Source organism: Polypterus senegalus, chromosome 1 (genome assembly GCF_016835505.1).
Source record: "Polypterus senegalus isolate Bchr_013 chromosome 1, ASM1683550v1, whole genome shotgun sequence".
Lineage (NCBI taxonomy): Eukaryota > Metazoa > Chordata > Cladistia > Polypteriformes > Polypteridae > Polypterus > Polypterus senegalus.
Window position 1 is genome coordinate 317,658,725 of NC_053154.1, and position 27,864 is coordinate 317,686,588.

General features: G+C 41.9%; 1 protein-coding gene across 5 annotated transcripts in view; it reads right to left on the minus strand.

The window, feature by feature from the left end:
* ptpn5 (protein tyrosine phosphatase non-receptor type 5) overlaps positions 1 to 27,864 on the minus strand; it is a 153,989-nt gene that overhangs the window by 43,691 nt on the left and 82,434 nt on the right. For 3 of the 5 annotated variants that reach the window (XM_039736614.1, XM_039736598.1, XM_039736623.1), the window contains exons 2-3: positions 15,401 to 15,439; positions 2,544 to 2,752 (exon numbers count right to left, since the gene is read on the minus strand). In XM_039736614.1, coding sequence (XP_039592548.1) covers positions 2,544 to 2,744 — 201 coding nt within the window. In that variant the 5' untranslated portion in view covers positions 2,745 to 2,752; positions 15,401 to 15,439. Of the gene's footprint in view, positions 1 to 2,543; positions 2,753 to 15,400; positions 15,440 to 22,966; positions 23,341 to 27,864 lie in introns of those variants that run through there. The other 2 variants (XM_039736605.1, XM_039736632.1) reach the window with 2 other exon arrangements.

Sequence of the window (27,864 nt, forward strand, 5' to 3'; positions counted from 1 at the left end):
GACATTAGCAGTAAAGACTTTATGAACTTCTTTAATGAGAAAATTAAAAATATAAGATCCCAGATCTCAGCATCACAGTAAAAACACATGCTAGTTTGGCATACCCTGTCTTACATTGCATTCAATACTTTAGAAATTTTAATCCTGTAACAGAGCAGAAAGTCTTAACTTTAATTTCTAAAATGAATCTTACCACTTGTTCCCTAGATCCAGTGCCAACAAAAGTAGTAAAAAACGCTATGGATATTCTTATAGCTCCAATTCTTAACATTATTAATAGTTCATTATTGCATAGCACAGTACCTGATGCACTTAATGTGTCAGTCATTAAACCATTACTTAAAAAGTCAGACCTAGACCCACACACACTTAATAATTATAGACCTATTTCAAATTGACCCTTTCTCTCTAACATACTAGAAAAAGTAGTCGCCAGTCAGGTTCAGTCACACCTTACACATCACAATTTATTTGAGAAATTCCAGTCTGGTTTCCACACTGGTCATAGTACAGAAACGGTACTAACGTGGGTTGTAAACGACATTCTGATATCCTCTGATGAAGGAAACTCTGCCGTAATTATGTTGTTAGACTTAAGTGCAGCATTTGACACCATTGACCATTCTATTTTACTGCACAGGCTGGAAAGTGATGTTGGGCTTACAGGCACCGTGCTCACCTGGATTAGTTCTTATTTATCAAATCGATTCCAATATGTACAGAAATGTGCTGACAGTACTCCACTCCATCATTATACACAGAAGTTCAATATGGTGTCCCGCAGGGCTCAGTACTGGGACCTTTACTGTTTTCACTTTACTTGCTTCCACTGGGATCTCTCATTAGGAAACATAATGTTAATTTTCTCTCGTACGCAGATGACAGCCAGTTATGCCTTTCATTTAGATCAAATGAAGTTTCTCTAATGTTGTCTTTAATTAGTTGTGTTAGTGAGTTAAAGGAGTGGATGGATGAGATCTACTTGTCTTTAAACACAGATAAAACAGAGATGTTAATTACTGGAGGGAATGGCGCTGATCACAACAATAATTTGTCATCATTTAACTGGAATCATCATTAATTTTACCGAATCAGCCAGCAATCTATTAGTTATCTTTTTTCTAGCATGTCATTTAGAGCGTACATTACAAAGTTGTCTAAATGTGGGGAAATTTTCTAAATAAACAGGATTCTGAGAAATTAATTTATGCATTTATTTCTAGTAAGACTGACTACTGCAATGCGTTGTTCACTGGATGTTCAAACTGTTCTTTATATAAAGTAGCTTCCAGTTAATCCAAAATGCTGCTGCAAGAATGATTACAAGAACAAGAAAATACAAACACATAACTCCAGTTCTTAAATCCTTACACTGGCTCCCGGTTAAGTTTAGGGCAGATTTCAAAGTCCTCCTTTTAACATATAAAGCCTTAAATGGCCAAGGTCTGGCTTACTTATCTGAACTTATAATGACTTATAAAACTGAGTACACATTAAGATCTCAAGATGCCGGTCTGCTTAGGATTCCAAGGATTTATAAAATAACAGTGAGAGGTCGAGCTTTTAGTTACTGGGCCCCTAAACTGTGGACTGGTCTGCCTGCTACTATAAGAGATGCACCTTCGGCCTCAGCTTTCAAATGCCAGCTGAAGACTCCATGACTTAAGTGTAGCATACCCCGACTAGAACTGCTCATTAACTGTACAGACTGCATCTCTGTTGTTTGTCATTAGCACTAAAACATAAGTAACATGATAGTTAGAATTTTCTACTAACCCTCATCTATTCTGTTTCTCTTCTTGGTACTCAAATGTGGCACTTGGTGCCACTGCTCACCTACCAAGTTGTTTTGCCTGCCTAAGGTAAAGTCATCCCTGATGGAGGATCGCAGGAATCTTGGGGTAGAGGGGTCCTTTCATTTGATTGGCTGGCTCAGCTGTGGAATGGCCAATAGGGGGAGGCAGCTTGATGGCCGAGGTCTCCAGGACTCTGAACAAATCCAAATCCTATTAGGTGATATCATCTGCTGTTGAATTCTGCTCTGTGTTTGTAATATTTCTATTGCACTAATATATTGTATTGAGGATTACTTGTGTCATGTCACTGTATTTAGCCCCCTTTCTTGACACCCACTGTACAATGAAAGCAGGGATGAGTCCTTAGATGGGATGCCAATTCAAGCACAGTTGTCACTCATTCTTGTTGCAGCCCAATTCGAACTTAGGATTTGGGCAGCATTGCTAACCACTGAACCGCCAGAATCCCGCAATCTGCTGTGTTCGCAGATGGTGGTGCTGCTTAGCCATGCCTTGGATTTAGGATTATATTTTTAAATGTTACCAGACAGGTAAGTCTTCCCTAAGTATGCCCTTTGTGATCACTCTAAAAAATTTAATATTAAAATGATTCAAAGCAAAGATGAGTTTAAAGGGGGCTCCCTCTGTTTAGGTTAAGCTAAGAGGATTTCAAATGACGCCTCATTAAAGCAGTCAACCAAAACGCTCCCCATGATACCCGTGATGTGCCCACACTGGCCGTCTTACCAGAATTTGAGAAATAAGGCAAAAGCAGATGCTGCAGCCCACCGTCAACACGATCTGCCTCAGTTTGTCCCAAAGATGGGTCTGCGAGGTGGGGGGTGATGGTGGCGGTGGCGGCGGCGGCCTCGTGTCCTGCTCCTCCTTTGTTGTCGTCTGGGTGGGCAGCTCTGTCATGGTGCACACCTGTGTCACTGCAGCACGCATAGAAGGCTCTGGTAAATGGAAGAAAGCAGCCAGCGTTAGCCAGAAATATAAAATGTAATTAATACAGAGAGTAGCATCAACAGTCGTGAAATTTGTGGGCACGGGAGGTCAAGAGAAGGAGGGGGTACAGGTGTGGGGGGCATCCAGGCACCTCAACAAACTTGATGATTTTAAAAAAGGCAGTTCTTCTAGAGGGTTCTGTGGAGTCTGGATGAGGTATTAGCAAATAATGAAGGGGATGGCAAAAAAAATTTTCAAAAAGTTTAAATCACCCAATGGCGTCACTAGGGGGTGCAGGTGTTACAGATCACCCCAGGAGGTGGTGACACCCAAATGACTGTGCAGTGTCTCAGACTGAAGTCACCAAGGGGGTAACTACCATAAAGATCCCTGATACAATTGCAGGCTGCAGCTATTATGGTTCTGTCAGGCTTATGTTTATTTCTAATACGATGTCCTCCATAACAGTTTGGGACAAAGACACATTTTTCTGTGATTTCCCCATCTGATCCACAGTTTAAAATGACAAATAAAACAAGTCTGATATCGTGATTATAGTGCACATTGCAGACATTTTGGTCCCAGCATGTAGAAATGACAAACACGCCTGCGCCGTCACAACCTGCTAACTGCCACTCCGATGGTGCCAGCTAAGCTGCTACGCTTCACAAAACAGAATTAGTTACAAATTTCAAAACCTGTAGCTTTCTTTTTCTTTAACATTTTATTGAATTTATTAAAAGCAAACAACATTCCATACAAGCAAGTCAAATTTTACAAAACTAAGTTCAAATCAAATCAACCCCCACCCACGAGAAAGGGAGCTGGGCCAACAGAACAAAACATTTAATAGTAGGAAAAACAAATAAACACATACATACATACATAAGGGTTAGGGTTAGGGTTAGGGTTAGTCATTTTGCTTGGCTTTTCTCTACATACGTAAGGGAAAAGAATCCACTTCCCCAATTTAAATGCTTATTGCAAAATGTTATTGATTAGATCCTGCCAGGTTTTAAAAAAGTTTTCCACAGATCTGCAGTTTTCTAACTTACAGACAGCAGCCAAATGCAAACCTTACTTGAACAATTTCAGAAGTCGTCTTACACAACACAACTTGACTAAGCTTCTAGGGGTTCAAACCGCAGGCTGAAACAGCAACAAGAACGGCGGATCAATGAATAAACTTACGATGACGGCCAGTTGGGCACATTGACTCTCAGCTATTGGTACTTTTCCTTCACTACAAATGTTTGGGATCTGCGGTGGGCTGGCGCTCTGCCCGGGGTTTGTTTCCTGCCTTGCGCCCTGTGTTGGCTGGGATTGGCTCCAGCAGATCCTCGTGACCCTGTAGTTAGGATATAGCAGGTTGGATAATGGATGGAGGGATGGACATGTTTGGGATGCTCCATCAGTTGGAATGAAAAATACAGTGCATTGTATTACTACAAACATTACAAAGTAGGACGAGTCCCAGTCACCAAACCCTGGCAAACCCGGGTGCACTCCAGACTCCAGTGAGTGACTGAGTTCAGGCGCCTTCCTCCTGTCATCACCACCGCCCACTTGGCATGTCCCTCAGGTCGGGAGGTGCTAAGGTGAAAGAGTGAGCTCTGAGGAGAGGAGGTCTTGGAGGCAGGAGCCCTGGCACACCAGCTGGGATACTGTGGCTACTGCACCATCAGGGATTTTTAACCAGCACGTAAACTCCAGGGGGACATTAATTAGGGACACAGAAGACCGTCTCCGTGGCCTTGCGATGTTGAGCCTTAACAGAGCCGTGTCTAGGCTGTTACAAATGATTTTGCTGCAAGAAAGTCAAGGCATGTCTGAGTTTAAAAAGACTTTTATTTGCAATGTTAAGTCCCTCCATTTACTTAGTGACGTGTTTCTGATATTATTTATTTGTTGTACTTCCGTTTCCGTATATAAAGTTTGTAGAGTCTGTTAAATAAGTTATTTACGTGCAAAGTGGTCATATTTTGTTATTTGATTGTTCTATATAAGTTTTGTATGTTTTGGAACATGCACAATTTACATCCAAAATAATTCTATTATTATTATTATTATTATTCTATTGACATTTATTTATTTTTATGGTCAATAATTTTATCTCTGTCTGTGTTGTTAACTGCTGTTATTGCATTACTGCTTGTGGATTTGTTGGACTAAGACAGGGGTGTCGAACTCCAGGCCTGGAGGGCCGCAGTGGCTACAGGTTTTCATTCTAACCCTTTTCCTAATCAGTGACCAGTTTTCACTGCTAATTCACTTTTTCCCCACCATTTTAATATCCCTGGTAGAAGAGTTCAGCCCTCTGAATTGGTTCCTTTCTTCATTAAATGACAGCCAAGCAGAAATGAGATGTGAAATGAGCCGACAGATGGCCAGCTAAACTGGAGCTTCAAACTCCAACCAATTTCACTCCAATCACTTCAATTCTTGCTGTTAATTAAACCCGTTGTTTAATTCCATGGCTTGTTGCTGCTCTCATTCTGCCACCGCACACATTTCGAAAACTGTTGTTCTTCTGTTCTTTCAATGAGCACCTGAGAGATCAACCTTACCAAGACCACCATCTCTCTTTATTTTCAGATATTTTGTGATGGGCACAGGGGAGCTGGTCATGTGGTGGCTTGTTTTGTGTCTTGTTATTGTTTGGCTGCTAATTAAAGAAAAAGAAACAACTATTGGGGCCTGAGTCAAGTGAATTATAAGAAGTAATCAGCAGCAAAAACTGGTCACTAATTAAGAAGATGGTTAGAATGAAAACCTGCAGCCACTGCAGCACTCGTGGCCACCCCTGGGCTAAGATCTTACTGGCATTTCTTCCATGTTCATAATAATGATGTCGTAATTTAAAGTTGAGCTGTTCCGTTTCTTTAGTAGTCAAGAGGTTAAACCAGGGGTTCCAGTCCTCGAGGGCCGCAGTGGCTGCAGGTTTTCATTCTAACCATCTTCTTAATTAGTGACCAGTTTTTGCTGCTGATTACTTCTTTAAATTCACTTGACTCAGGCCCCATAGTTGTTTCTTTTTCCTTAATTAACAGCAAAACAATAATGAGCCGCCACATAATTAATGGGAGAAAAGGGCCAGTGGTTAGGGGCCTGAGCCTCGTTCCCTGACTTTAACTATAATGGTCTCTGTTTCTGTCAGTCAGTTAATACCTTTGAGCCCTTAGCACAGGCAGACCCAACAACGCATAAAATGTGATGTTCACAAATCTGTGGCAGGTGGAAAATCTGTTCAGTCCATTATGGCAAATAACTGAACAGTGGACAGTAAATACTTCTACTAATTCTAACCCCAATAAAAGCTCGATCATATTTGAATCACCAACTTAGAGATTTTGACAGGAATTACAAATATCCATAATGGAAGCTTATTAAGACGAATCGACTTTTCCCCTTAAATTAAACGGTGCTTTATCGCTAAATGCTTGATACATTTGCTATAACGTAGCAGGCTGACAATTTGTAATGGAGGTGGCAGAGAGTTATTACGCCAAGTTAAGAGTGCTGTGTTCTCACTTCTGCCTGACTAATTGCAAGCCGCTGGCTCAGTCCGTTGCCTTCACTGTCAGCATCAAGCTTGATGTCTTGTGGCTGCAAAAGCTTCTCCTAAGTGTTGGTTCTCTTGAAGCTCATTGGCTGAGCTGGGAGAGTTAGTCTGTACAGCCTGCCACAAATCGTCATTTGCATGCTGGGATTGATGCTGGTAGGACGTCCTCAGAAGCAGGGCTCAGACACGCCGTTGGCATGCAAGACCAAAAGCCTGTGGACGCCCCTCCAGATGACTGCGTGCAGCTGTTTTATTGCTAACTAAACAAGACATAGCCATGCAACCTCCATTGGCTAACATTGGCTCTTACTGAAGAGCTTAGTGACTTGAGCTCTTTGAGGGCTGAATGTGTTTACTAAAACATGTAGTTTTCTGAAAAGCACCCAAAGCAAGGGACTCACACATAAATCAATTTAAAATATCAGTTGCTGGGTGCTGTCGCTGCCAGTTCACAGTCTCTTGTGGCTCGAGACGCTCACGGGGGGCATGACAGCTGCCAGGAATGCGTGGCAGGAGCAAGAGTTCCCAAAGTGGTCGATATCGACCCCCTGGGGTCGATTTGAACTTTCTAGGGGTCCATAGTTTCAATAAAGAAATTTGGGGGTCAACGACAGCAAAACTAGACCCCCTTACTACTGCTATATGTTTGTTACTTCAAAATATCTATGATTTCAATAGGTACCTAATTAAGAAGTAAAATAAAAACACATTACATACTAAACTTGTGAACGAAAAGGTAAAATGTGTCATTAAAAGAGTCACACGTAAGAATGCATGAAAATACCCGTAGCACAAACATGTCTGTGCATTGTCGTATCGAACGTATCAAAGCAAGCGCGGACATGAAAAACCGTTGCATGTCTGCACTTGCTCGTGGTGGGACGAGACGATGGATATGCGATATTAGTAGAATCTATCAGTCTTGTACAGTCATGCGTTCATAAAACACTATAAATTGGTTTGTTTGATGTGACATGAACTTATTTGTGATTTGAACTTTGAATATAAATATTTATTGAGGAGCAGTACTAAGAAAAAGAAAATCAGAGGAAACAGTTTATTTATTTGAGTTTGAACAAAAATCTTCTGTTTCAAGTAAGTACAGGTAGTCCGGAGGTTATGGACACCCAACCTACGACATACAAATGAGGCTGCAGCTGCGACGCATGCGCCTCAGTAACCGCCGCTCCGTCATCTTCGGCCTGGGGACACTGCAAGCGGTGGCGGGACGGAGGCTGGATGGGGGCGATTTTGCTGCTAGCGCAGTGTAGTGTCCCTCGGGCGGCTCCCTAAAGCAAGCAGTTTCACTGCCCACCCACCACACACGGCTGCCCGTTCATTCTCGGTGGGCAGCTGGTAATCCTGCAAGCGGTGACCCGGTTGTGGCTGAATGGAGGCCATTGAGGGTGAATGGGGCGACAGGGGTAGCATTGTAGTGTACCTCAGATGGCTGCCTGTTGAATGGGGTGGTGTGGTGGACACTGCAGGCAGCATACTGTAGTGGAGGTGACTGTGAGGTGGGCAGGTGGTGAATCGCCTCTCGCTGCCCTCATTCATTCTCAATAGCAAGCCTGCTTGTACTGTTACGCACATTGCAGGAAGTTGTCTCTTGTCAGTACAGGGTGGTCCAGATATAATTATGCAGATCCTGATCGTCTGGATGACTTTGATTTATGTGGGGACGATTCCAGTTCGGCACGAAGACGATTCTTCATGTCGTCAGTTCGTACACTTCTCAATGGTCTGGGATTTTTTTGGTGATTTTCTATGTAAATAAACTGAATAAGTTATAGCGTAATGAAAATTGCATAATTGGATCTGGACCACCCTATACATCAGACATGCTGGCGACGGGTGCCTTCCTGCTGTGATAACGTACACAGTGCTGTGCAGAAGAGCTCATCTTAACCTTTTGTCTTCACCCTTCAAGAATGTCTCAAACACAAATCTGATACAAGTGCTGGTGATACAGTAAAGAAGAGAAAAACCATCACCATTGAAAATAAAGTAGAAATAATAAAAAGGTGAAACTCCATCATTCATTGGCAGAGCACTTTGTTACAGTCGGTCAACAACAGCATTTATTAAAATAATGGACCTGTTCCGACTTACATACAAATTCAACTTAAGCACAAATCTACAGTCCGTATCTCGTACGTAACCTGGGGACTGCCTGTATATACTTTATTGTTTTTGTTTTTTTTATCACAGGGGCTGTCGAAATTGTTTGTTATTAAAAGTTTTTATTTCTTCAGATAATAATATGACTGAACCAAAAAAGAAATGCAGACAGTACAGCTTTGACTATTTGTACTTATTTTGAATTTACATATTTATTTCATAAATGACAAAAATGTAAAAAAACCCCTGCTCGTATTTTTTTGCTTTAATTTTCGTTGGTTCGTTTCATTGCAGGTTTCAATATTAAATGTTGCACAAGATAATGCTATATTCCGTTGTCCTTTTACCTTTTTCAATCATTATTTACAAGTGATTAAAATGAAAAGTTTGATACCTAGTGAAATATTTAATATCGAGTACTGTACAAATTTATTAATTTGAGTAAGTAAAGTAAATGAATAGGGGGTCGACGGCTTTAAAAGTTTTTGGTAAAGGGGCCTGCGGGCCAAAAAAAGTTTGGGAACTCTTGATCTACACCACGATTAGCTGGAGGCTGATCAGCTGACGATGGTACCTCACTTTCGTTTTCAATCTCAATCTCCAGATCACTTGCATTAGAATCGGAGTCCGACAGGTCAGAGTCCAATTCAGCAATAATATACAAAACGTCGTCCATGTAGTAGTTTGCTTTGTGCATTTGCTTCGATCTCGCATCAGATGTCGATGCCATTTTTGTCGCTGTTTGCTCTTCACTACACGGTCAAACCAACGAAGCTAACCTTCTAGCAAATAGAGTCAAACTAAAATGTAATGGCGGGTTTTTGTCACCGTTTGCAGTTGTTTACTGCTCTCAACCCCTCCTGCTGACAAAAATCGACATCCGCCCTGAAAGACTTTAACGTGGTGGCTCTGTCATGTGATGCCACCTTTGCCACAAGTCAGTATGTGAAATTTCTGCTCTGTATTATCCACCCTGGTCCACTGTAAGCACTGTTATTGTGAAGATGAATTGTCAAAGATAATCAACAGGTCATAGACTGGGGTCCACCGAGTGCTGGAATGTGTAACAAATGACCTATCATCTGTGGCATCATTCACAAAAGAAGTCCAAACTGCCTCTGGAGGCACCATCAGCACAAGAATTGTGTGTCAGGAGTTTCACAAACTGGGTCTGCAAGGCCGAGCTGCTGCACACAAGCCTAAGATCGCTATGTGCAAAGCCAAGAGTGGCGTAAAGCAAGTCGCCATTGGGCTCTGGAGAAGTGAAAATGAGGAGAGATGGCTCACACTTAACTAGCTGGCACTTCTGATGGACCAGTCAGGGTTTGGTGGATGCCGGGAAATGCTACACCTTCTGGACTGCATTGTGCCTACTGTTTAGTTTGGAGGAGGACGAGGAGGAGGGATAATAGCAGGGTTTGAGTTTGGCCCTTTGGTTCCAGTGAAGGGTCCTGTTTATGCGACAACAGACAAACATACGTTCGACAATTGTAAGCTTCCAAACTTCTCCACAGTTTGTGAAGATCCATATTCTAGCATGATTGTACCCCTAGGTACAAAACCAGGTCCATAATGACCTGGAGGAACTTGAGTAGCCTTTATGGAGCCCCAACCTCAAACCATTGGGAGGAATTGGATTGTCGATTGTGAACCAATTCTTCTCATCCAACATCAGTTCCTGTCCTGGAGTGACAGATCTTCAATTTATAAATAATAGGTGCTTATATTTTTATTATATTTTGCTCAGAGAAACAGGACAAACTGAATGTATAGAACACTTACAGGGCAATTAACATTAAAGTATCTTCTCTTCCTGACTTGCACCAGTAATCTATCACCTCAAAACATCCGTTTACAACATAATTGATGTGGAAACAAAACAGAACTTTTTTTATATATATATTAGGAACAGGAAAGAGCTATAATGCCTCAGGCCGTACTGATTATTTTATAAGTTGGGAACGCAGATACGTAAGGGAGATACGTACCCGTCATACGGAAAACCAGCCAGTCAAACGTTTGTGATATCACATGTCCTGAAGCTCTGCGTGGAATTTTAACATAAATATGGCTTCTCTACGGGACCGAAAAAGAGAGGGGGGCAAAGGCGACGTCAGAGACCGAGACATGTGACTGTCAACGAAAGCATGTTATGAATAACACGATCACTAAATCATAAGCCGCCCAGGACAACATCGACTCCTTGGTATTGTTGATTTTACGTAAACTTTTTCTATACACTATATCCAGACTCTTACTAGTACAGTAGTTTTATTTTCTCTATCATATCTTGTTCGATTTAGTATTATTATTAGTTAATAAATACAATTTTGTTTTTACAGTTTCTATACTTTTGTTCTTGTATCTAGAGTGATTGAAATAATAAATTGAAAATGAAGACGCCTGTGTGAGGAGTTTTCCATGTTATTTGCTCACAGGGTTATCAAGGCTAGTGGTTGCTCCTCAAAGGAGAGATAACTGCGGTAAAAGCTGGGCGCATTGTTTGCTTGGTAAGTGGCATATAACCAAAGGAGATGCGCTTTTAATTGTGTCACATTGACAGCCGCATGTTTGTCAGTGCTGGTGATGGTAAGTTGTTAAGCAGAGACTCCTACAGAATATTGTGTGATACTTTTAGGCTTTACCATTAGGATATCTATGTATGAATGTGAAGGGGTTCAAATGGAATATTGCAGGGTGCAGGGCTGTGGAGTCGGTAGATAAATCCTTCAACTCCGACTCCTTAGTTTCCGGTACTTCTGACTCCGACTCCTCTGTATTTAATATGCTGATGTATTTTCCATGTTTATTGAAGGAAGGCAACATACACGTCATTTAACCACAGAACTACTGGCTGGGAAGCTGACTCTCTCTACCGTATTGGCCAGTTTGAACAAAAGACAAGAACCCCTGAACACCCATCAGGCCATAGCACACACGTCCACCTACATCATTACACTTGTTTATTACACTCAAATGAACTTGTTAAACACATTAGATCTGAAACAAAATGAAAACTCTTTTAGTAATGTACCATAATTCAGATTACAATACGTGAATGTCAGGTTGTATAATAGCTCAGCTGACTTCACACTAGCAGTAACACGACTCTGCACTCGGCTTTATTCTTACATCAGAGAAGTATTTCATTAGGACTATTGTTTGTGAAATGGGACATTTGAATTTGCTGTATTTTTTTTCATTACAATTTAAATTTATTAGAAGTCGGAGTCGGTACATTTTTGCCGACCCGAACCCCGACTCCAGGCACCCAAAATTGTCTCTGACTCCTCGACTGACAATTAGGGTTTCACCTGAGACTTTGTCTATATGATCTCTAAGTGTGTATGTGTGTGTGTGTGTGTATCTGCATATTTGTTAATATTAACTCATTCATGGCTAATTATTTTTTTCCATTTTGGCCCAAGACTGAACATTTTTTCCAAAAACCTCAGTTTTCTGAAAAGCACACAAAGAAATAGATTAACACATAAAGCAACATAAAACATTTATCTATGACAAATGTCCCTGTGTTTTATGTTCCATGAGCCTCTACACTATGTGAATTCACGTATCTATCATACGGCATAGTCCTGCAAGGTATGGCAATATTAGAAGCAGCCAAAGGTATACATTGCCACTTTACACTCCTTGCAGTATGTGTTACAGTGGTGCCACTGTTACAGGCATCTATGGCTGCCTACTGTGACTGTTGTGGCAGCTGGTGGCAGTCAGATGAAGTCAGCCAGACGGTGGCCATCTTTGATCAGCTGTCTTTGTGCAGCCAGTGTCGGACATCTTTGACCGGCCATCTTCATGCAGCCGATGGCGACTGTCTTCAATCAGCTGTCTTTGTGCAGCCGGCAGCAGCCTTCTTCAGGTGACATTCTACAATTGGCTGTCTTAGAGCAGCCATCTTTGTGCAGCCGGTGGTGGCCGTCTTCGGGCGATTGTCTTTGATTGGCTGTCTTTGAGCAGCTATCTGTATGCAGCCAATGACAGCCGTCTTTGATGAGCTGTCTTTGTTCAGGCAGCATCGGCCATCTTCGGGAGACTGTTTTCGATTGGCCGACTTCAAACAGCCATCTTTGTGCAGCAGGTGGTAGCCATCTTCAATCAGCTGTCTTTGTTCAGCCAGAATTGGCCATCTTCGGGTGGCGGTCTTCAATTGGCCGATTTCGAACAGCCATCTTTGTGCAGACGGCGGCTGCCTTCTTCAATCAGCTGTCTTTGTTCAGCCAGCGTCGGCCATCTTTGATTGGCCGACTTCGAACAGCCATCTTTGTGCAGCTGGTCCATGTGACCTACTTCTGTATCAGACTGAGAATTCAAGTTTTTAATCAGCCCAGAAAGCACTTGGGGGTTTCCACCATTATGATATGTTAGTACTTCCAAGCTAGGTGAGAACTTTCTACCGCAGTCTCCTGGTGGCACCCACAGTACCCAGCAGGGCTCTGTTGCCAAACTGTCCAGCTACGGGAATCCGGGGCACCACTGAAGTCCAGGAAAGCTGCCTGCCATGTAGCATCTTGGGGGAGGCGGAGTCCTAGAAAAGCTGCCTTCCCCCATCCTTCCATCTCGGGGGGGTCCCGGCTGGGTTGAGCTGCTGGCCGTCTCTTACGTAGCTTATCACTTATACTATTATTTACAGCCAAAGAGTTCACATTCTCATCCTTTTCCAGCACGCCTGCATGTCTAACCTTTGGCTTAATGAACTATTGGTGGTTTCTAGCTTATACAGAATAATAAAAATATGTAGGCATAAGTCTTTTTAACCTTACACGATAATGCTTTGTTAAATATAGTATTTACTTTTCTCGTGCTTATAATACTTTTCCAATACGTAGACAGAGAGGAGGTTAGGAGCATGCGCTGATACCCACCACGTGTCAAATCAACTCAGGATCCCTCAGCACCACATAAGAACCAATGTGAGTTTCTTTGCAGCGGCTGGAGTACCAATTCTGCCACCAACCCCCAGGTTTTCTTTGTAAATTAAAGGACCTGCTTGCAGAGCTGGATCAAGATTAATGTCATGCCCAGGATGGAGCAATTGCAGGTTAAGGGCCTCGCTCAAGGTCCCAACGAAGTGGAGTCACTTTTGACGTTTATGGGATTTGACCCAGCAACCTTCCCATTTCCAGTGCAGATCCCTAGCCTTAGAGCCACCACTCTGCCCCATATGTAGAGACTACCAAATTCAAGAATGCATTTTTCTTTAACCCTAATCAAGCTTCTCTGGAGAGACCTGAAAATAGCTGTCTACCGAGGGTCTACCAACAGTTTTGGAGAATCTGCAGAGAAGAAAATCCCCAAATCCAGGTGTGTGAAGCTTGACTCTGAGCCAAAGGGGGGAACAAAGAAATACTGAACAAAGGGTCTGAATGCTTGTGTCAATGAGATATTTCCATTTTTCATTTTTATTAAATTTGTAAATATTTCTAAAATCGTTTTCACCTTTTCATTGTTTGACATAAGTGTATGTCTCAGCTTAAAAATAAAAAAAATATAGGTGTCAGCTTTCAAATCCTTGCTGAAGACTTACTACTTCAGTTTAGCACACCCTGCCAAGAGCTGCTGATTAACTGTACAAACTGCATCTCTGGTGTTAGTCATTAGCACTAAAACATAAGTAACATGATAATGATAAGTTGTTACTAACCCTCACCTATTCTGTTTCTCTTCTCGGTACTCAAATGTGGCACTTGGTGCCACAGCCCACCTGCCAAGCTGTTTTGCCTGTCTAAGGTAAAGTCATCTCTGATGAAGGATCGCAGGAATCATCAGGTAAAGGGGTCCTTTCATCAGATTGGCTGGCCCAGCCCTATCTCAGCTGTGGAATGGCCAACTGGGGGAGGCAGCTTGATGGCCAAGGTCCCCAGGACTCCGAACAAATCCAGATCGTATTATGGGATATCATCTACTGTTGAATTCTGCTCCGTACTTCTAAATAAGTTTTTTTATACTGTATTGAGGATTTGTTCTGTTCTGTTCTGTGTATTGTATTGTATCTGTTATGTGTATTGTATTGACCTCCTTCTTTTTGACACCCGCTGCACGCCCAACCTACCTGGAAAGGGGTCTCTCTTTGAACTGCCTTTCAAAAGGTTTCTTACATTTTTTCCCTGCAAGGGTTTTTTTTTGGGAGTTTTTTCTTGTCTTCTTACAGAGTCAAGGCTGGGGGGCTGTCAAGAGGCAGGGCCTGTTAAAGCCTATTGCGGCACTTCTTGTGTGATTTTGGGCTATACAAAAATAAATTGTATTGTATCCATCCATCCCGTTATATCTTAACTACAGGGTCACAGGTGTCTGCTTGAGCCAATCTCAGCCAACACAGGGCGCAAGGCAGGAAACAAACCCTGGGCAGGGCGCCAGCCCACCACAGGGCACACCAAGCACAATTATTTTTAGGATTGCCACTGCACCTAACCTTCATGTCTTTGGACTGTTGGAGGAAGCCCACGCAAACATGGGGAGAACATGCAAACTCCATGCAGGGAGGACCTGGGAAGCGAACCCAGGTCTCCTAACTGCGAGGCAGCAACGCTACCACTGCGCCACCGTGCCGCCCGTTGGAATGTATATGCAGAGTAAAATAACTGCAATAATAATACCAATATAAGACGGATAATAATCAATTCTTCTTGCTTGCTTACGCTATCTGGTGGCTTTCTGTCTTAGTATGTTGATTGGCTTGATGTGGTCCAGCATGACCTTTCGATGGAATGGCAGAGACATAGCATTGCCCCTCTATGGAGGTGACAGCAGAAACAAAAGCACGCCCCTGTTATCATCAGTATATCCAGTGCTGGTGGTCCTTGATACGACTCTTGCACCAGTGGGGGTGTATTGCATCAGTTCCCTCTCAGGCACAACTCAGCCTCCGTTACATTCCTGTCCCTTCATCTTGGCCATCTGTATTCCCCCAGTCTAGAATATTGTGTGCCGCTTAAACTGTAACCCATTGACTTACCCTTATATATGTTGGTCTGCTCTGCCTCTTCCTTTATTTCTGAAAAAAATGAAAAAAGAAAAAAAAAAGTTTCAGGGAAGTCATAAATTAAATGGAGTCTTTTCAAAGAGATGAACCCAACTGACAGGGCAGCCTTAGCATTGGTGACGCCCGGGTGTAAGGACATTTGACTAGTTGGCATGCCATCTCCTTCCTATCTCAACTGTCGAACTGAAGAAAAGATACACGTCAAGTAAAGCTGACAAGTGTCTGTTATTAGATTATTTAAATGACTGCCTCTTTTTATTGGTATTGATTTCTCTGTTAAAATTCTGAGAAGACATGGAATTAAGAATTTCATCTAAATCTGACAATAAACCTGAACTTGAACTAAGTGCATTACAGTTCGTGGTCGACTTACGGCCTATACGTCTTACAACCATTCGATTTACAACTGCTACTGCGTCTCACGGGCAGAGAGCAGTTGTTGCCACACCAGATCCGTATGCCATCACTCATTCATCTCGATATCAGTATAAAAAGGAGCCGGTCACCAGAAGTCGACAGTCAGAGTCGGGAGGAAGAGGACAAAGCCTGAGGAGGACTGAAGGGAATGTGTTGTGCTCTGGTCTTGTGTGCTGTGGAAACCAACACTATGTAAATAAAACGTGTGCTGTGTGGTAAAGTTGTGTCTGCCTGTCTGTGTTGGGATGGGGCAGCTGTACGTGCCCTGAGCATCACAATATGTACATATATAGACAAAACCTTTTATTCTGCTGGAATCCAGGAACTTCCAGGCAAGAAAGCACAGGTGAGAAGGGTGGAGACTACATTGAGAAATGACAGCATCCGTTTTGTGAAGGTTCGTTCCATTTTGTAATAAATCCCATTTTCTAACTTTAGCTTGACTCCCTATATATATATATATATATATATATATATATATATATATATATAGTGTCCCAGATGACTGGGGACCCTGCCCAGCCGGGGCGCCTGAACAGTCGCCGAGATGGACGATACCTCCCCGGGCCATGAGAGAGCAGCCGCCCAGGTCTGCATCGGAACTGGGATGCTCACCCCCACAGGAGAATGTGGCCACCGCCAGGGGTTGCGCGGACAGTTAGGGAATCCTGGATGGCAGCACTTCCGCCACACCAGGAGGTGCTGCCAGAAGCAATCCCAAGGACACCCGGAGTGCTTCCAGGCGTTCTCCTGACACTTCCACCACACCAGGAAGTGACGTCAGGTGGAGCACCTGGGGCTCTTCCGGGTCATGATAAAAGGGGCCGCCTCCCTTCAGTAGACGAGCCGGAGTTGGGAGGAAGAAGACGGAGCTTGTGAGGAGAGAAGTGGAGGTCGAAAGAGAAAGAGAAAGAAGAGAGTTATTGGAAGGCATTGTGGTGCAAAAGTAAAATAGAGAACTGTGTTTTGGACATTCTGCTGTCTGTGTCCAGGGGTACGCTTCCACTATATATATATATATATATATATATATATATATATATATATATATAAAATCCACGATTTTGTGCAACGATCTTATGTGACTTTTTATGTGACTTTTTTTCACGTTTTAAATCGGGCTTTTTTTAAAACCTACATATATATGTTTGGTATCATTCTTTTCAGAATTTATCGAACATTAATGTAATGTTGTTAGATTTTCAGATTCTTGTTCCATTTTTAAATTATAAACTAAAAAATATCAAGAACTCACGTCTCGCGAGATGAGACTATGTGCCAACAGATTTAACCACTCCCGGGGCAGGAAATAAAAGACAAAGAGTAGATGACAAAGGCAGCTGCTGTTCAGGCTTTTAAATGTTTGAAGCGCCGTGCGAGATGCAGATCACGCAGCACACCAGCAGCAGCAAGCCAGCAGCTGATCGAGCAAAGAGGAGGTAAAAAAAAAAAACCCAAAAAACTGTATTTGTTTCCCATTGTATCACCGTCTAAGAGGCGGTTTCAGAGGAGCGACTGCGTCTCTGCCATTGTGAAGAGGGGGGCTGAACACACCCCAAGGAGACCCCCTAAATGTCCCCTGTCTCTAATTGGCTATCTGTCTCTCTGACCCCTTCACCACCTAACAGCTCATGTGTGGTGAGTGTACTGGAGCAAAAATGGCTGCCGCTACATCACCCAGGTGGTTGATGCACATTAGTTGTTGTTGAAGTGGCTCCCCATTCACTATGTAAACTGCTTGCAGTAGTGAGAAAAGTGCTATATAATTCTAAAGATTTATTATTATTATTACAAAAACAAGCATATCAGCAACCAGGGTTCACAGGCATACGCAGTACATTATGGAAAATACATTATACAAAGTAGAGACCAATGCGAACGGACTGGCATCCTGACTGGGATGGAGAGTGAGCCAGTACCCAGCCAGGAGTTCACGGAAGGAGCGGTAACCTGGCCCGGGATGGTTAGCAGTCCTTATCCTAGTCAGGGTAAAATACTAATGGATGAACTGAGCAAGCATGGATGCCAGAAGCAGTTCACTCTTCCACACACTAGGTGGCAGTGTTCTTCCAGGCTGGTCCCAGTTAGGATTCCCAGCAGGGCTGCAAGGGAATTTAGACTTTATAGACCTTGGGTGCTACAAGAGGGTGCTGCCAGAGGGAAGACTGCCCTGCTTTCCATATGACCATTGCAGCAACACCAGAAGTGTTCCCGGGTCGAATTGTATTGTATTGTATTGACCCCCTTCTTTTTGACACCCACTGCACACCCAACCTACCTGGAAAGGGGTCTCTCTTTGAACTGCCCTTCCCAAGGTTTCTTCCATTTTTTCCCTATAAGGGTTTTTTTTTTGGGAGTTTTTTCTTGTCTTCTTAGAGAGTCAAGGCTGGGGGGCTGTCAAGAGGCAGGGCCTGTTAAAGCGCATTGTGGCACTTCCTGTGTGATTTTGGGCTATACAAAAATAAATGGTATTGAATTGTAACTGCAATTGAAAACAAGCCCACCGCATCTCCATAGGGAGTCAGAGTTGGGAGGCAGTGGGCAACACTCACCTGGAGGAAAGAAGGAGAGAGAAACAAATCTTGCGTTTTGTAATTATATATTTGGACTGTGTTCACTAGTAAACATGTTGATGACAAATAAAATCCTTTATCTGAACCCGGGACTGTGTTGGATGATAGTGTATCAGTGGTGTAAGGCTTAGTGGCGCCTCCTGGTTGTTACAACACATACATTTTGTTTATCTTTTTGGACCCAAAATTCTACAGGGTTCACTTGCTCACACAAACACCCACAAGTCACTTATGCTAGCAAACAACTGGACATTTAAGATGTTTAGGACGGAGGTTTGAGAGGAATACCCCACAGAATTTTACAGAGGGGTCAGACAGAATCAAGATTAGGAAGTAAGCAGGAGCTCAGGACATAGCAAAACTAAACAAAATCTGTGCACTAAATTCTGCACCGCCACGCAGCGGGACAGTAACATTTTTAATGCATGGACCAGGGGCCTCATGTATAAACGGTGCATACGCACAGAAATGTTGCGTAAGAACTTTTCCACATTCAAATCGCGATGTATAAAACCTACACTTGGCGTAAATCCACGCACTTTTCCACGGTACCTCATGCCTTGTCGTACGCAAGTTCTCCGCTCGGTTTTGCAAACTGGCGGCACCCAGCGTCAAAGCAATGCTACTGTTCTTGTGTGATTACTCATTATTTTCATGACGCGGCTTTATAAATACACAGAAACTAACCGCATATTGTTTATTAGTGTAATGCATCTGATTGTAATTAACTTGTAACAATATAATGGTCCAGGGAACAGCCATAGTATTCCAAATGCCATAACTGCTTTAGCGTTGTTACTCTCACTTCTATTTCTTCTTCTTCTTTAAGCTCCTTCCGTTAGGAGTTGCCACAGCGGCTCATCTTTTTCCATATTTCTCTCACTGCATGACTCGGAGTATTTATATCACTGTATCGGAGTGTGAATCACAGCAGCAGCTGATCGGAAAGAGAATTATTGGTATACAGCATCAAGCACACGCTGTCTCAGCCACTGCAAAATGTTTTAAAGCCTTTCCTGTACGGACCTCGCGGTTCAAAACAGTTTCATCCCAAGAGCTTTAAACGCACTCAATTAGTTGCTCCTGGTAGAACGGTTAGGACTTATAAGTACAATCACCCCACTGTAAACTTGCTCAACAGTTATAATATCGCACAACCTGAGCCCCTTTATAAAGCGCGTATTTACATATGATGACGATATCATTTTTAAGGTTAAATGAAGCAAAATATGTTTATTATATTATACAGATAAAACTTTAACTTCATTTAAATAATCTGTATTCTTCACTGGGAGTGTCGTGAAGGATAGAATAATTAAACATGTACTACGAAGATATTTCAATGTTCCTTAGACGTTTTGAAGAATTGGTGCTCTAAGCTTACAGATGGCTTAATGTCTATTACAGAGCTGATTGTGTGGCAATCAGTTACTTGGAGAAAGAAAAGCAAGGACTGCAGGGGCGGCCACGCCAATATATATTGAATATAAAACAGAAAGAGAAAATAATGACAAAGCTAAAAATGCAGCGGCAAATTTTGACAAAAGTTAAACGCTTGTGTCATGAGCACGAGGCGGCTATGCAGTGTCCGCAATGGACGTGGCCATCTACCGTGCATAAGATACCATATTGACATTGGCGGGCGGAGGAGCCACCGATTCTTTCTCTGCCCAGGGCCGCCACAAGCCTAGAGCCGCCCATGCAATAAATGATTTCATCGAAGGTCGCGCACAATCACTGCGCCGTGAAACCCATGTTTAATAACGTGCTTTAACTCCTATCATCATGAAAATGATATCACGTATACATCTCAGTATTTTAGTTATTCAGAGAGCTGTAATATCACGAATGTAATGGATTCTGTGTCAAGTTGGAGGAAGAGAGCCAGTTTAAGAAGCAAGTAGTGATTCACACACATAGATCACATACGAGTAGAAGATCAAATACAAAACAAAGCATTTAACGTGCTACTTTAATTACGATGTGATTCGAGAAACTAGTTAATTAAATGATTTTAAGATGACGTTTATGATGTTCTACTTTAATGACAAAATAAACTACATGATTAAAGTGGAAATTTCGAGATTGAAGTTGACATTTCGTGCTTTTTCTCGACTGTGTGCCTTTTTTTTCTCTGTACGCTAATAAGCTTTCATATGACACTCAGACTGTGGGCTACGACTCGACTTTTCACGGCAACTTTGATATCTGAGCTTTCAAGTTTCTCCAACACGCTACATCACTTGATCAACTTCCTTTTGTTGATTATACCACGGTTTATTAAACAAATAGTATGTTTTTCTTTGCCTCCTCTTGGTATTTGCTGAAATTCTTATATTTTCCCCCGTGCTTTTCACATTGTCTTTTCACAGAAGCCTGAGCTTAAGGGCGATTTATATTGATTTGCATATTCAAAGAGGCGTAATTCTGGGAGAAGTTGGGGTGGGACATAAGGCACGTGTACAAGCGTTACTTTTCACGCTGACTGGGATTTATGTAGAGGAAGAACGTGGAAGCTGGAGTACGCAGAGATTCCTGCATCTGGATTTTTCTGTGTGTAAGCACATTTCGGCTTTTGTGCTTACATCATGTTATAGTGCGAATTCTACGCACGCCGTTATGCATGAGGCCCCAGGAGAGCCACAAAGTCATAAAGGAGGCCTGAAGAAGTGAGAAATGAAAGTCAATCCAAACTTTCACAACTGGCACTAAATCAAAAAAATTTGAATTCAAAAGCCGAACAAAATCGCAATCAAAGTTCAAAAAGTCAAAAAGGGAAGAATTTGGTAACCAGGAAAAATCGAAAAAGGTCCATTTTCAGACAGTGACTTATCATCCAGTGAAAACTTGGATAAAACATGGCCGCCATGGTCACGATCTATGAGAACCCCTAAACACCAGCAACCAGAAGAGGCATCAAGGTAACGGGATCCATAAAATGACAGCACCCGAGAGAAAAGACAAAATGGTGTCAGGGTAAAATGTAAATAAACTCTGTTAAGGTGTGAAAGACACAAAAACAAACCTCAGATTTGGAGTCTGAGTGTCAAAACCTTTTATTAATGTAGCGCTTTCTTTACCCTTTAGCCATAGGATAGCGCCCTAAGTTCGTAAAGTCTATTTCCCTGAGCTGATTTATGAAAACCCCTTCAATTTTAAATATGTGTTTTTAGATGATAAATTAGAACCCCTTAACTAATACCTACTCCCTAGTAATAAGCTGCCAGCTGTTTCACAATCAGTAAGTTGTAACACAATTTGCAATACAAATATGTTCCCAAGATATAACAAAATGCATTGACTAAATTGGAAAAAAATCTGAAAAAAATAAAATAAAACGATTTATAGTTAAGTCTAATCAAAATTACCACAAATTATAGATTAAAGAAATTAGAAAACTCACACAAATTGCAGCATATTTACCCTTCACAACAAATATCTTGTCACACACGTGCGTATGGGTTGCAGCTAAAGGGCTTGAGTAACGGCAGTTCCGAAGCATGCTGGGATGTGACAGAGTGCACCGACTCTTTTTCTAAATTTCCTGTAGACCATTCACGGGAGATCCCACCTGGCTCTTTTGACGTCACTTCCGGGACCGAGCCTATGAAAGAAGACCTTGCCGGCCCCGGCCCCTGTGATGTCACGTCCGGACTTGAACCAATGGCTGAAGACCATGAGCCCGATCCATATGATCTCACTTCCTGTCTTGCCGTTTAAAAACCTGCACCTTTTCCCCTAGTCCCTCAGTTCTGTGTTGTGCACATCAGTGCTGTATTTACTAAAGCATTACTTTTGCAGCCAGGATTATACGCGTGGCTGCCCCAAACCTTTATATGACTCTGTCTCATATTTAGGGCGGCACGGTGGCGCAGTGGTAGCGCTGCTGCCTCGCAGTTAGGAGACCCGGGTTCACTTCCCAGGTCCTCCCTGCGTGGAGTTTGCATGTTCTCCCTGTGTCTGCGTGGGTTTCCTCCGGGCGCTCCGGTTTCCTCCCACAATCCAAAAACATGCAGGTTAGGTGGATTGGTGATTCTAAATTGGCCCTAGTGTGTGCTTGGTGTGTGGGTGTGTTTGTGTGTGTCCTGCGGTGGGTTGGCACCCTGCCCAGGATTGGTTCCTGCCTTGTGCCCTGTGTTGGCTGGGATTGGCTCCAGCAGACCCCTGTGACCCTGTATTCAGATTCAGCGGGTTAGAAAATGGATGGATGGATGTCTCATATTTATGACAACCTACAGGTTCATGCAATGTACTTTTCACTCTTTGCTTTTTCCAGCACTTAAAACATTTAAACTGTTAAAGAAAACACAATAACCAAATCTATAATATGAGCAAACTTAATGACTAAAGCCTCACTTTAACTTAACAGCTTTAGGGCCCCCCAACCACCCTAACACACACACGTGCCTGCGGTGTCTAAAATAAAAATAATATTAACACAAAACCCCTTTGTTGCAGGCCTGGTCGACGCTCGGGAATGTGGTGGCTAAAAACGTTAAGGCCCGTTCATTCTAACGAGCCAACAAAAAAGGTCACACACAGTACTCACAAATAAGCGGAGTGAATATCACTGTCCATTGTCCAAGCACAGCACTTCCACGCTGGAGAAAAAAGATTGAGTCGTACTGCGGGCAGGCTCATGGCAAAACGCTGCAAGCAAAAAGGAGCTGATCCGTCCAGATGGGGTGAAACTTGCTGTTTTTCCTCGTTGCCAGAGGAGCTGCCAGGCTTTCCCTTGGCCACCTGAAGTGATATCCAAAATATCCCGTGCCTCTTCGCAGGCTAACTCAGCTAGTTTGCCTGTGATACTAATCTCAACTACACTGCTTCTGCGATGACGGCTTCTTCCTGTCCTCTCGCCCAACAGGTTCTCAGGTGTACTCCACCCAGAGCCTCAAAAAACCTCCGCAACAACGTAAAACTCAAACTCTTTTTTTTTTTTTTTCACAGTCTCCGTGTAGTCATTCTCTTCTCTTATCCTAGTACGAGCCATTACCTGTCCTCTCGCCCACTCAATCACATTACAGAAACACTGACATAGCTAAGTAAAAATAATTATTCTTAAAAAAGTAAACACTATTAAAGGGGATATTATATGAGCCTAGGGCTACATTAGTATGTAATTAGCCGGAAACGCTGCTAGAATTTGCACAATACATTTTTGAAAATCAGAGATCATAATAGAAACCTTTCTTATGTATGCAAGTCCTCAAACAAGGCCTGTTGGGAAAAAATGAGCCTGGAAATGTGACGACAAGACCGGAGTGTGAATATCAGAAAAATGGAACCAAGAATGATACTTTGAAAATCAAAGATCATAGCAAACACTTCTTGAAAGTGCAATTTAGTCTCCTCTTTCTCCAACAAGAGTTGAAAAGCAAGAACTTGATCTAATACCAAGATGTCCAGCATGGGTTTATGAGAGGAAGATCTTGTCAAATCTTGTGAAATCAGTCTGTTATGAATGGTCGACTCAAGGAGTAGGGAAAAGCAAAGCATCCAACACAATGTACTTAGGCTTAAACCTGTGTAAAGTGTAAAGATGTTAGTTTTGGTAAATTTAAGTCCTTTGAGTATCTCGCCGTTGTTATTCATGGAGATTCTCAAGTTCTCGTATTATCCGTGTACAGACCTCCTAAATTTAACGCGTCTTTCTTTGAGGAAGTCTCTGACTTAATGTCAATTTTAATTACGAACTATGACACACTCTTAATAGTTGGCGACTTGAACTTTCATGTCGACAATCAGTGTGACCTAAAAGTAAAGGAATTTATGAACCTCCTGGACTCTTTCGATTTGAGACAGCTCGTAAATCAGCCAACACATAAAGCAGGTCATATGTTAGACTTAGTGATTACTAAAGGACTGAAAGTTGATGTGAAGCAGATCATTGATATTGGTGTATCAGACCACTTTCTTCTACTATTTGATATAGAAATAATGATAGAAAACATTCACGAGAAGCATATTGTTAAAAAACGCTTCTTTGACTCATCAGCAGCTTTAAAACTTGCAAACATTCTAAGCAATCAGTCAACTATAATAGCGAAGATAATGTAAATAGTAAGGTGGAAAGATTTAATTCTAAAGTAAGAGCTGCTGTTGACAGAGTTGCACCTGAAAAGACAGTTAAAAAATCTTCTAGCATTGTTATACCATGGATGACCCAAAGAGTGTCTGATTTAAAAAGAACATGCCGCAGAGCTGAGCGTAAATGGAGGAAAACTAAACTAACTATCCATTATGAGATATTGAAGGGTAAAATAACAGAATACAATAACACTGTCCGCCTTGAGAGGCGCTGCTATTTCTCTAATATTATAAATAACAATGCTAGTAATCCCAGAGTCTTATTTTCTACAATTGATCGTCTGTTAAACCAGGTAACTCAAAGGAATGCCCCCAGAATACTTCCAGTGAAACCGGTGAGAACATTGCCGTATTTTTCAATCAAAAAATTAATGACATTAGAGATAACATAGTATATCTCCCCAACACTGCGGAACCTCCTAAGCCCCGGTACTCCGTTATAAACAAATTAAATTCTTTCACCAGGATAGATTTACCTGATTTATATAAAATAATCTCTCAACTGAAACCCTCCACCTGCGTCCTTGACCCAATACCAACAAGGTTTTTCAAGGAAGTATCAGGCGTATTAATTGATAATATTCTTGACATTCGTCATTAAATACGGGGGTCTTCCCAGACTGTCTTAAGACTGCTGTAGTTAAACCCTTGCTCAAGAAAAATAATCTTGACCCCTCTGCTTTTGAAAATTTTGGACCCATCTCTAACCTGCCCTTTTTAAGTAAAATTCTAGAGAAGGCAGTCATTATGCAGTTAAACGACCACCTCAATAAACCTGCTATTCTTGATAAATTTCAGTCAGGCTTCAGAACAAATCACAGTACAGAAACTGCACTTGTTAAAGTAGTAAATGACTTGCAGGTAAATGCAGACAGAGGCCATTTATCTGTTCTCATCCTCTTAGATCTGAGTGCCGCATTTGACACCATTGATCATAATATTCTTAGAAATCGCCTTAGTCAATGGGTGGGCCTCTCTGGCAGGGTCTTAAATTGGTTTGAATCCTACCTCACAGGGAGAAAAATCTTTGTGAGTTGTGGTAATCACATCTCAAAGACACATGATATCCGATATGGCGTTCCACAAGGCTCTATCCTGGGTCCGCTGCTCTTCTCAATCTACATGCTTCCGTTAGGTCAGATTATCTCAGGTTACAACGTGAGTTACCACAGCTATACTGATGACACACAGCTGTACTTATCAATAGCACCTGATGACCCCGACACTCTTGATTCACTAACACAATGTCTTACTGGTATGTCTGAATGGATGAATAGTAATTTTCTCAAACTAAATAAAGAGAAAACTGAAATTTTAGTGATTGGCAATAATGGATTCAATGAGGTTATCAGAAATAAACTTGATGCACTAGGATTAAAAGTTAAGACGGAAGTAAAAAACTTATTCTGCTTATGGTTTATAAAGCCTTAAATAATCTCGCTCCATCTTATATATCGGAATGTCTGACACGTTATATTCCAAATTGTAACCTTAGATCTTCAAATGAGTCTCTCCTTAGAATTCCAAAAGCTAAACTTAAAAGAAGTGGTGAGGCGGCCTTCTGCTGTTATGCACCTAAAATCTGGAATAGCCTGCCAATAGGAATTCGCCAGGCTAATACAGTAGAGCACTTTAAAAAACTGCTGAAAACACATTACTTTAACATGGCCTTTTTATAACTTCACTTTAACTTAATCCTGATACTCTGTATGTTCAATTCATCATAATAACTATTCATGGTGGCTCTAAAATCCGTACTGACCCCTACTCTCTCCTCTGTTTCATTTTCCGGTTTCTTTGTGGTGGTGGCCTGCACCACCATCACCTACTCAAAGCATCATGATGCTCCAACATTGATGGACTAAAAGCCAGAAGTCTACGTGACCATCATCATCAAGTCCTTCCGTGAGAACCCTAAATCCAAAGAGGACTGTTTCATTTATGTTAGGTAGAATGCCCAGAGGGAACTGGGCGGTCTTGTGGTCTGGAATCCCTACAGATTTTATTTTTTTCTCCAGCCGCCTGGAGTTTTTTTTGTTTTTTTCTGTCCACCCTGGCCATCGGACCTTACTTATTCTATGTTAATTAATGTTGACTTATTTTATTTTCTTACTGTGTTTTTTATTTTTCTATTCTTCATTTTGTAAAACACTTAGAGCTACTTTTTTGTATGAAAATGTGCTATATAAATAAATGTCGTTGTTGTTGTTGTAAACCTTGTGACACAGTCCTACACTAAATGCAGCTCCACACTTTGCTCTCGCCATCACTCTGATCAGGTTCATCTTTGTCTTGTCTGTCTACAAAACAAACTCAATATGGTGCCACAATGACAAAATAATTCAGAATAATAATATGAATTATTAAGTTTAGATAAAAAAGAATCAGGAGAAATCATGTCTTCGTTGTACTTCAAGGATTTTGCTTGTGGATGCTGCTCTGGTTTATAATGGATTGCCTTTTGGTCTTTTTACAATTTTTTTATAGTCTTCTATTTTGTTGGTAAATATTCTTCATTTATTGTTTTTCTGTCTACAAATCAGGGGTTTGTGGTTATCCCCTCCCTTGTAGAGCATTTTGATATATTTTGGGACAATTTCTTATATTTTGAACTGTTAAGTCTATTTTCCCCCTCTTGTGCTTAACCAGGGTGAAGGCTAATCAGACCAGGCCAGCATGTTCTGCCATGCTTATAGTTACTTTTGGAGGCCTCAACCCCTTTTCAGCATGTTTCTGATTCTAGAATATAATAGAAATAGTCCATAAATTATCAAATAATATGCAAACCTACCAGAAATTACATAAAACCACGAGAAACAATAATTCAAAAACAACAATAAAACAGAAGATTCATCTAAAGGTTTGGTGCAGAACCTGTCTGTGTTTCAGAGATCAGCACACAATGCCACTTTTGAGTTTAGATTTCTAGTAGCCACTGCTACCAGTTTTTTCACTGATCTTAAGTACAACATTGTGCCACCATTGCTACAGGTAAGGCAGGGACCAAATTAACAGCAATAATAACATTAATTTATGTAGCACGGGACCAAATTGAAGGTTACATCAGTTTCTTTCCAGACTGGAAGTCCTGGACCCATAGTAGGAGCAGAAGGTGTCTCCACCCACTCACTCCTTAGCTCCACCGTCTCACGCTGGGACCCCAAGTCCACAGAGCTGAGACCACTCTGGAAGGCTGGAACTGGTTTGAGTCCAGAGGCCTTTTCTTCATCAGTCATTTTTCAGTAAATGTGTTGTTCACGCCTGAGGCTTCAGACCTCCTCCATATCTCATTTCTTCTTTTTTCCAGCCCTCAGCTATTTCATTGAATACTAAGTCAAGGTAATGTTCACTGCTGTT